General features: G+C 53.7%; 1 protein-coding gene across 1 annotated transcript in view; it reads left to right on the top strand.

The window, feature by feature from the left end:
• The window catches only part of ADGRA2 (adhesion G protein-coupled receptor A2), a 58,159-nt gene that overhangs the window by 24,540 nt on the left and 23,255 nt on the right, over positions 1-10,364 (top strand). The window contains exon 5 of the mRNA XM_011960756.1: positions 3,017-3,088. Within this exon, the coding sequence (XP_011816146.1) occupies positions 3,017-3,088 (72 nt within the window). The remainder of the gene's footprint in view (positions 1-3,016; positions 3,089-10,364) is intronic.

Genomic DNA, 10,364 nt, shown 5'->3' with positions numbered 1-10,364 from the left:
GATCACCTGAGGTCAGGAGTTCGAGACCAGCCCGACCAACATGGTGAAACCCTGTTTCTACTAAAAATACAAAAATTAGCCAGGCATAGTGACAGTCACCTGTAATCCCAGCTACTCTGGAGGCTGAGGCAGGAGAATCACTTGAACCTGGGAGGCGGAGATTGCAGTGAGCCGAGATCGCACCATTGCACTCCAGTCTGGGTCACAGAGCGAGACTCTGTTTCAGAAAAAAGAAAAAAAAAGAAAAAGAAAAGAAAACTGAAAATGACATGCACTTGCAATAGTTTTTTGTTGTTGTTGTTGTTGTCAGCTCTCTGTTAAAGAATCTGGGGTATTTGAAGTGGGTTAAAGGCTAAAGAGTTGGGAAAATGTGAGGAACCACCCCCACCAACACCACCTCTGCCCCAGGCTGGGCAGAGCTCTCAAACTGAGATCTCAGGTTTTAATATTGAGGATTGGGAGTTGCAGAATTTTTATTTTATTTTATTTTTTTTGACACTGGGTCTCACTCTGTTGTCTGGGCTGTAGTGCAATGGTGCCGTCATAGCTCACTGCAGCCTCGAACTCCTGGGCTCAAGCGATACAATCCTCCTCCCTTAGGCTCCTGAGTAGCTGGGACTACAGGTACCATGCCACCAGGCCCAGCTAATTTTTTTAATTTTTATTTATTTATTTTGTAGAGACAGAGTTTCACTATGTTGCCCAGGCTGGTCTTGAACTCCTGGCCTCAAGTGATCTGCCCATCTCAGCCTCCCAAAGTGCTGGGTTACAGATATGAGCCACTGCACCCAGCCCCTTGTCTAACATTTAATGTAAACTCTAGGGTATAGGAAGGGCATGAACTGGGGGTGGAGTGAGGCAGGCTTTGACTTTAAAGTCAGAGCCTGTCACCTGCCAGGCATGATGGCTCACGCCTATAGTCCCAGCTACTCAGGCAGAGGCAGGAAGATCCCTTGAGCCCAGGAGTGGGGCTGCAGTGAGCTCTAACTGTGCCACTGCACTCTAGTCTGGGTGACAGAGCAAGACCGTGTCTCTAAAAAAATTTTTTTTAAATTTTTTAAAGAGCCTGTCACCGCTCAGAGGCCACCCCAGCCCCACCAGCACCTAATGAGATCTTTATTTTTTTTATTTTTTATTTTTTATTTTTTATTTTTTTTGAGACAGAGTCTTGCTCTGTCGCCCAGGCTGGAGTGCAGTGGCCAGATCTCAGCTCACTGCAAGCTCCGTCTTCCGGGTTTACGCCATTCTCCTGCCTCAGCCTCCCGAGTAGCTGGGACCACAGGCGCCCGCCACCTCACCCGGCTAGTTTTTTGTATTTTTTAGTAGAGACGGGGTTTCACCGGGTTAGCCAGGATGGTCTCGATCTCCTGACCTTGTGATCCGCCCGTCTCGGCCTCCCAAAGTGCTGGGATTACAGGCTTGAGCCACCGCACCCGGCCCATGAGATCTTTAAAGGCCTCTTAGAGGCCCTGAGAATGGTCAAAATTATGATTACCATTTACACCCCATGTATGAAGTGAAAATAAAACTATCCTAACCCGTAAAATGAGAATAATAAATACAATAATAAAATGAGTTAATAGAAGGTCTAATATCTCATATAATGAATACTGTGATGTACTTTTTGACATATCAACATTGTGCATGTGTCTGTGTGTGTGTAAGCATTTTGGAAACCTAGCCAACCTACCCCCCTACCTATCACTTCCCACCAGGAAATGTCACCATTGGAGGGACCATTAGGCAGGCACTGGATGGGTGGGAGGGATCTACGGAGTGAGGAGAAGGAAGGAAGGAGATGAGGTCTCCACCCCTCCCATGGCCCTAGAAAGCCCCTTCCACACTTTTCCATGCTTCCCTCCATCCTGGCCACTGTCTTCTCCACGAGCCAATGGAAGATGGAGCAGCTGGAATGTTGGCCATCAGGGGTCTCTCCACTGCCCCTGATCTGTTCACCCACCACTTCTAAGAAGCTTCGAGGCTCATCTCTTTGCCATCTCCTCTTGGGGCTTGTTCCTTCCCACTTCCCTCTCCCTTCCAGTCCAGCTTGGAGGCTGCTCGCTCAAGGAAAGGCCCAGGGCCTGCACCTCTGGCCTTCCCAGGTCAGTTCTCTACCCTTAAGACCAAAGAAGGGAGACCCTTTGCCTCAGCCCAGGGCAGGCAAGAGTTTGGGCGGAGAGGCTCATTAAAGCTTTCTAATAAGCAATTAACTGGGGGATGAGCCCTTTGGCTGGCCTGGATCTCCCTCCTCCCAGCAGGGAGCTTGGCAGAGAAAGGCTGAGTGGGTGGGCGGAGATGAGACATTCGGTCTTTCTCAGTCGCTTGGGGCCCCTTTCCTCTTCCCCTAAATACAAATGAATAAATAAATGGAACCTGGAGGGCACAGTGACTGAAGCCCAGGCCTGGCTTTCCCTACACTCGGGGCTCCATCAGCTTTCTGCCAAGGCTTCAGAAGGATTGGGAGGTCAGGGTGCGGCCATTGTGCATGCAGGCCCTCTGAGATGGGGGCCTGTGAGGTCCTCAGCTCACAGGTAAGAGTGTGCAAAGCTCTGAGGAAGGGCAGCTCCCGCCTGCCTCCAGACCTGCTGGGCATCCTGGCCCCATTCAAGCCATTCTCCCCACCACTCTTCTTGGGATATTGGGTGAAGGGCTTGAGCAAAGATGAAACTGTGAAGGGCATGACGGGGCACTGAGGGTCAACCCTGTGGTTCCAGAGTGGAAACGGGGCATCACACCATCACCTCCAGCTGCTCAGCCTACCTCCCACTTGCACACAGAGCCCCACGTCGGAGCCCGGCTTGGGGGAGACTCAGGGCAGAAAGGTCTGACTCGGGGCTGGGTGGACCATTGGCCGGCTTCTCCCTATAATCTCCGGGAGTAGAGGGTGGGGCTGCTGCCTCGCACAACTCCAGGGGGCGCCGTTGACATAGATGCATGCTGGCCCCACCAGCGGTGAAAGCAGAGGCCCAGCACGTAACAGCACCTTCTCCTGTCTGTGTTCTCTCTGTCCCTTCAGGCTCTTAAGCAACAACAAGATCACGGGGCTCCGCAATGGCTCCTTCTTGGGACTGTCGCTGCTGGAGAAGCTGTAAGTGCTGGGGAAGGTAGGGCGGAGGGGCAGGCTGGCCATGACGGCAAGGGGTCACCCCGGGGAGGAGGAGGAACGCTGGTCGCTGAGTGACTTCAGAACCTGCCGGCCGAGCAGGCCCGGGAGTTCGACCCAATGGGACCCTGCCCAGGGCTTGGCCAACAGGGAGAAGCCAGAGAGGCTGGTATGGAGCGAGAGGCCAGCTCCTCTGCCCGACTGGGCGAGAGAAGAGGGGAGGGGCTCTGAGAAGCTCATTAACTCTCTTTAATGAGCAATAAGCTGTGAGGGCCGAGCCCTCAGCTGGCCTCCCCCTCCCAGCTGGGGGCCCAGCATAAAAGGGCTGAAGGCGGCTTAAAGCGACTGACTGCGGCCCTTTTCTGCCTTTCCTGCAAACAAACCAACAAACAAAGCCCCAAGGGGGCTGAGGGGGGGAAGGCTGATCGTTTCCAAGCCTCTCCCGGACTCCAGCCCACCCAACCCTGGTTCAGAGCCGCCCGGGCAGCAGCAGCCTTCAGGCTGGCCTTGGCCCTGGGGCTGCCAGGGCCCTGCTAGCCGGCTGGAACCTCATTCCCAGAGCTGCGGCCCTTGTGTCTGGTGGGGCCAGAGTGGGGAAGAGGGTTATCGAGGAGGAGCTGGTGGCTGTGAGTTGTTAGGGAAATGGGGGGACACAGAAGCCCTGCCCTGTCCGCATGGGGAGCTGGTGGAGAGGTAGGTGAAGCTCTGGGTGGGAGACCTCACTCAGCCACTTGGGCTAGTCACTGAAGCTGCCACACTCGAGAATGGAACCACCCTCTGTCTAAGTTCCCTGCTCCGTTGGTACACTCCAGGGACCACAGCCTGGACGACAGCTCTGGGTCCTTGCCCCTCCAAAGAGGAAGCCTGGGCCTCCCACCTTTCCTAGAGCCTGACTCTTGCTTTCTCTCTCACGGCCCCATCCCCTCTCCCATCTCTGCTCCCGTCCTGCTAGGCTTTCCTAGTTTCTCCGACAGGGAGGGCCCTTGGCCCCTCTAGCACCATTTTGCCCAAAAGCTTTGGGTCAGTGCAGTGGGAGACACAAAAGAGTAAGGTGTGACGCCTGCTCAAAAAGAGCCCAGGCGATTGCAGTCCAGGGGAGACCACAAACAATGCTATGTATATTAGAATTAAGTATATTGGGGGCTGGGCGTGGTGGTTCTGTAAATCCCAGCACTTTTGGGAGGCCGAGGCTGGAGGACGGCTTGAGCCCAGGGGTTCAAGACTGCAGTAGGAGTGGGGTTGAGCTATGATTGTGCCACTGCACTCCAGCCTCGGTAACAGAGTAAGGCCCTGTCTCTTAAAAACACACACACTTAGGCCAGGCACAGTGGCTCACACCTGTAATCCCAGCACTTTGGGAGGCCAAGGTGGGTGGATCATTTGAGGCCAAGAGTTCGAGACCAGCCTGGCCAACATGGTGAAACCCCACCTCTACTAAAAATACAAAAACTAGCTGGGCATGGTGCTGCATGCCTATAATCCCAGCTACTTGGAGGGCTGAGGCACCAGAATCTCTTGAACCTGGGAAGCCAAGGTTGCAGTAAGCTGAGATTGCACCACTGCACTCCAGCCTGGGTGGCATGGCAAGACTCTGTCTCTCACACACACACACACACACACACACACACACGGCTGGGCACGGTGGCTCATACCTGTAATCCCAGTACTTTGGGAGGCCAAAGTGGGCGGATCACGAGGTCAGGAGTTTGAGACCAGCCTGGCCAACATGGTAAAACCCCGTCTCTACTAAAAATACAAAAATTAGCTGGGCATGGTGGTGCGTGCCTGTAGTCCCAGCTGCTCAGGAGGCTGAGGCAGGAGAATCGCTTGAACCCGGGAGGTGGAGGTTGCAGTGAGCCGAGATTGTACCACTGCACTCCAGCCTGGGCGACCAAGCAAGACTCTGTCTCAAAAAAAGCAAAATACACACACACACACACACACACACACACACATACACACATAGATTAGGGCTCCTGTCAAGTTCAAAGGAGGTGTCAGCAAAGTCCAAAGAAGTGTTCACAGGTAATGGAGACACAGTATGGATGTGACATGGTATTGAGATCTCTCACCATGACAGCAGTCTCATGACGGAGCCTCCATGACACCCATTCCACCGTGGAAGGGAAAGCCTCTGGCCCCAAACCCCTGAAGCTGTGAGGAAAGAGTGATGGCCTGGCTGGGTTCCTGGAGTGGGAAGGCACAAATCCCATATTTGGGCAGAAAGGCAGAGCAGGCTGTCTACCAATCTGGGACAAGCTGGGGATAGCAGGGGACCTGGGATGGTGACAGTGAGTGGAGTCGCACACGGCTCCATGCCCAGGTCCCTCTGACCATCTTCTCTGTGACTCACAGACAGAGCGGTCCTGATGCAGAGAAAGGGCTGCCACCAAGCTGCTACCTAAAAATCTCCTTGGTGCCAGGCATGGTGGCTCATGCAAGTAATTCCAAAGCTTTGGGAGGCAGGCAGATTGCTTGAGCTCAGGAGCTTAAGACCAGTCTGGGCAACATAATGAGACCTGGTCTCTAGAAAAAAGCTTTTTTTTAATTAGTCAGGCATGGTGGTACACACCCATAGTTCCAGCTACTCGGGAGGCTGAGGTGGGAATCGCTTGAGCTGGGGAAGTTGAGGCTGCAGTGAGCCATGATTGTGCCACTGCACTCCAGCTTGGGCGAAAGAGTGAGACTCTGTCTCTCTAAATAAATAAATAAATAAACAGGCCAGGCGTGGTGGCTCACACCTGTAATCCCAGCACTTTGGGAGGCCGAGGCCAGCGGATCACCTGAAGTCAGGAGTTCGAGACCAGCCTGGCCAACATGGTGAAACCCTCTCTCTACTAAAAATACAAAAATTAGCCAGGCGTGGTGGTGGGTGCCTGTAATCCCAGCTATTCAGGAGGCTGAGGCAGGGAGAATTGCTTGAACCTAGGAGGCAGAGGTTGCAGTGAGCTGAGATTGTGCCATTGTACTCCAGCCTGGGTGACAGAGCAAGACTCCATCTCTAAATAAATAAATAAATACAAATAAAAGTTCTCTTGGGTATCAACAAAGAGGGAAAGTGGCTAAGCATTCGAGAGCTCTGCATCCTCTGCTTAGCCCAGGCTTGGTCTTGGAGGGCTGAGTCACAGGAAACCAGATGTCTTTCCAGGGGTCTTTGGAGGAAGGCAAGCCTCAGTGGCCTCTTCAGCCCCTGCCCTGCCCCTCTCAGGCTGGCACCTCCTGCAGTGGCTCTTCCTCCTCCTCCTTAGCACAAGCAAGAAGGTGCTGTTCAGAGCCCCTGGTGGCCTCACTGACATCTCCCCTTCTTCAGCCTTGCTCCTGTCTCCTCGTCCTTCAGTCTCATGAGAGCACATTTTTCTGATGAAGATGAAAAGATGGCCGGTCCTTCTCCAGCACCAAGGCTCCAGAGGCTGCATAAAAAGTACACCCTGAGCATGGCAGGCAATCAGAAGAACCAGGGCAACAGCAGCTCACGAGGGGCGGCGTCTGGCTTGATGCCAAGTCGTGCGATGTAGGAGCAGCACTAGAGTGGGAATTCTAAACGCTGAGTCCCAGCTCCTGCTCTGTGCTGGTCACCCCATCCATTCATTCTGTAGGTGCTCACTGAGCCCTTCTGTGTACCAGGCTCTGTTCTAGGCATTGGGAGTGAGCACAGGAGACCAGGTGCCTGCCCTCCTGGCCCTTACCTCTACTGATAGGACCCAGAAAATAGCAAAGAGATGTGTGGTGTGTCTGGAGGCCGAAATGCAGCAGAGAAAAACAAGACAGGGTAAGGAGGAGAGAAAGCTGGAGGGCCAGGGGTGCTATTTTATGTAGTGAGGTCAGGAAGGCCTTGCTGATGATATGCCTGGGCCTGAGACCTGAAGGGACGAGAAAGGAAGCCTGGAGCTCTCAGGAAGGATGAAGAGAGCAGGCATTGCCAAGACCCCTGGGTTCAGGGAATGCCTGGGGAGTCTGAGAAACAGAAGGGCAGTGTGAGCTGGCAGAGTGAGCCAGGGGGATGTGGCAGGAGACAGGTAGGGTGTGATGCCAGGGTGGCCACCGCGGTGGCCTTCGATTCCTCATTGTCAGAAGAGCTGGGGTAGATGGGGTGATTCGGGATGTGCATTATGGATCTAAAATTCTATGATCCTTGGATGTGTGTGGGACACCCACAGCGCCCATAGGGACAAGATGATCAAAGAACCCAGTGACAGGGCCAAGCTTTCCAGAGGAGGGGCCATCTAGGCAGAAGGGTGCGCCGTGGGCAGCAGGACAGGGATGGTGCTTGTTCGGGGCTGGAGGAGCTCAGGGTCTTCGACATGGTCACTGATCACTGCTGTATTTATATATACAAATACTTCTTTTTTTTTTTTTTTTTTGAGATGGAGTCTCACTCTATCACCAGGCTGGAGTGCAGTGGCATGATCTTGGCTCAGTGCAACCTCCACCTCCCAGGTTTAAGCGATTCTCCTGCTTCAGCCTCCCAAGTAGCTGGGACTACAGGCACACGCCACCACGCCCTGCTAATTTTTGTATTTTTAGTAGAGACAGTGTTTCACCATGTTGGCTAGGATGAGAATGGCCTCAATCTCTTGACCTTGTGATCCGCCCACCTCGGCCTTCCAAAATGCTGGGATTACAGGTGTGAGCCACCGCACCTGGCCTTTTTCTTTTTTGAGACAGAGTCTCACTCTGTCGCCCAGTCTGGAGTGCAGTGACACGATCTTGGCTCACTGCAACCTCCACCTCCCAGGTTCAAGGGATTCTCCTGCCTCAGACTCCCAAGTAGCTGGGATTACAGGCACGTGCCACCACACCTGGCTAATTTTTGTATTTTTAGTAGCCAGGGTTTCACCATGTTGGCCAGGCTGGTCTCAAACTCCTGACCTCAAGTGATCTGCCCACCTCCCAAAGTGCTGGAATTACAGGCATGAGCCACCGCATCTGGCCACAAAGACATTTTTAAAAAAAGGAATTGATTGACATGGTTATGGGGGCTGGCAGACCTCAAATCTGTAGAGCAGGCCAGCAGTCTGAGAAGTCAGGCAGGAGCAGACACTGCAGTCTTGGGGCAGAATTTCTTCACTAGGAAGCCTCAGTGTCTGCTCTTAAGGCCTTCAGCTGATTGGATGAGGCCCACCCACATCATTCAGGAGATCTCCTTCATATGAGGTCAGCTGATGGAAGATGTCAACCACATCTACAAAATACCTGCACAACGACATCTAGATTCATGTGTGATTAAACCACTGGGTACTATAGCCTTGACCAAGTTGACACAAAACTAACCATCACAACCACTATCCCCCCAGAAGGAGAGGGCCGTTGGGTAATACAGATGCTGGGCCTCCCTCCTGGAGATTCTAATTCATCTGTCCCATGGGGCCTGGGAATTTTTTACACGCTATACAGGCAATTCTCATGCTCATCCAGGGTTAGGTGCCAGTGGACAAGATGACCCCTAGACTGAGGGCCTATTCATCAGGAATAAGACTCTGCAGGCTGGCATGTAGTTGGTGCTCAGGAAACACTGATCCCTCTGTCCTGTCAAACTCAGATGTCTAGGCTTGGGCGGCTGAGGCCATGGCAACTTAACATCCCACAGTATATGAGCAGCACGTCCCGTGGGAGGGTTGGGGCCCAGTCTGTTAACTGAAATGGAAGGTCCAGGCTGTTGCAGAATGTGCCTGCATGGCTTCCTTGGCTGACAGTCCCTTGGGCCTTTGCAAATGGGCTGTGTGTATGTGAGGGAGTCACCTTGTTAGACAGGAGCTGGGAGTAGATCTGCGTGGTGTCCATTTTGTAATGCAGGATCCTGAGGCCAGCGTGGGCAGAGTGGGCAAGGAAGGGGCCACAGAGCGGATGCCCAGTGGGAATGTGTCAGACATGATCGTATGGAGGACTTGGGTCCAGAGAGGTTGGGGGTAGGGATGGAGATGGGAGGCACACACCTTTATCAGCCAGGTAGGACAGACAGGAAGACCTGAGCTGGGCGCGGTGGCTCACGCCTATAATCCCAACACTTTGGGAGGCCAAGGTGGATGGATCATGAGGTCAGGAGATCGAGACACTCCTGGTTATCACGGTGAAACCCCATCTGTATTAAAAATACAAAAAATTAGCAGGGCGTGGTGGCAAGTGCCTGTAACTCCAGCTACTTGGGAGGCTGAGGCAGGAGATTCACTTGAATCTGGGAGCGGAGGTTGCAGTGAGCCCGAGATCATACCACTGCACTCCAGCCTGGGCGACAGAGTGAGACTCCATCTCCAAAAGACAAAAAGACAGGAAACAGAGTCCTGCAGAAACACCTCCTGGGCCGCCCCAGGAGTGTACAGAAGCCCCGCCTTGCACCTCTGGGCCCTTTCTCTCTCCCACCACCCTCCAGCATGGCCGAGCCTGTTTCTTAAAGGAAAGAATTTTGGGGCAGAGAGGAGCTGATGAAAGAGCACTGGACTCCATTTGGTGTGAAAAGCAGCTTGGAGTGGAACCATCCCTCCTTCTTTTACCTTCCAGTGCCTCTCCCAGCCCCGGTTACTCACCTGGAAAAATGGGGCTATGAGGAGTTGTTACAGGAACAGAGGAGGAGTTCCTTACACGGAACACAGGGCAGCACAGGCTTCCAGTACATGGCAGGCAGTTCCCTTCCCCTCTAAAGAGTTCCCAGTTGCTAGATGTTACCCTGGCCGCCTGTCATTTGCATAGATTTGCCTAGAGTTCCCCGCCTTGAGCAGGCAATTTTGTAGCTGAAACATATACATGCTCCAAGTACAGCTGGTGATTCATTCCCCGGGATCCCCCACCAAGCACATGCAATGGGGAGCAGGCCGCAGGAAGACTTTTCTGGGGGGGCTCTGAGGGTGTCAGTCACAGTAAGATGCCTCTAGACCAGGGACCAAGCCGGCCCCAGGGCAGACAGCCCCAAGAGAGCCCAGGGAGTGAGACTGCATGCCTGCCAGCGTGTGGGTCTGTGTGGACACCAGCCCCCAGAGGCTTGTGCATGGCTAAAGGAAAGAGGCTGGGGAGGGGAGCCCGGTCAGCCCTGGGATGATTTGTCATTACTTAATGAGATTAATGAGCCCCGGGGGCTGGTATGCAGGGGTGCTGAGGCGCTCATTAGAAGCAGATGCTCATGGGAACGAACGAAAGTGGGGGCCTGGGGGTGGAGTGCGGCTCGCCCCAAGCCAGGTGGCTTCCATTAATCTATGGGCGGGGCCAAGGGTAAGGCTGCCGGGCTTTCTCCCTCCTCCCCTTCCCGTCCGCAACAACACCGGGGAGGGAT

The sequence above is a fragment of the Colobus angolensis genome, unplaced genomic scaffold (assembly GCF_000951035.1).
Source record: "Colobus angolensis palliatus isolate OR3802 unplaced genomic scaffold, Cang.pa_1.0 Scaffold52, whole genome shotgun sequence".
NCBI classification, from domain to species: domain Eukaryota; kingdom Metazoa; phylum Chordata; class Mammalia; order Primates; family Cercopithecidae; genus Colobus; species Colobus angolensis.
This window is presented reverse-complemented; position numbering and strand designations above follow the sequence as displayed.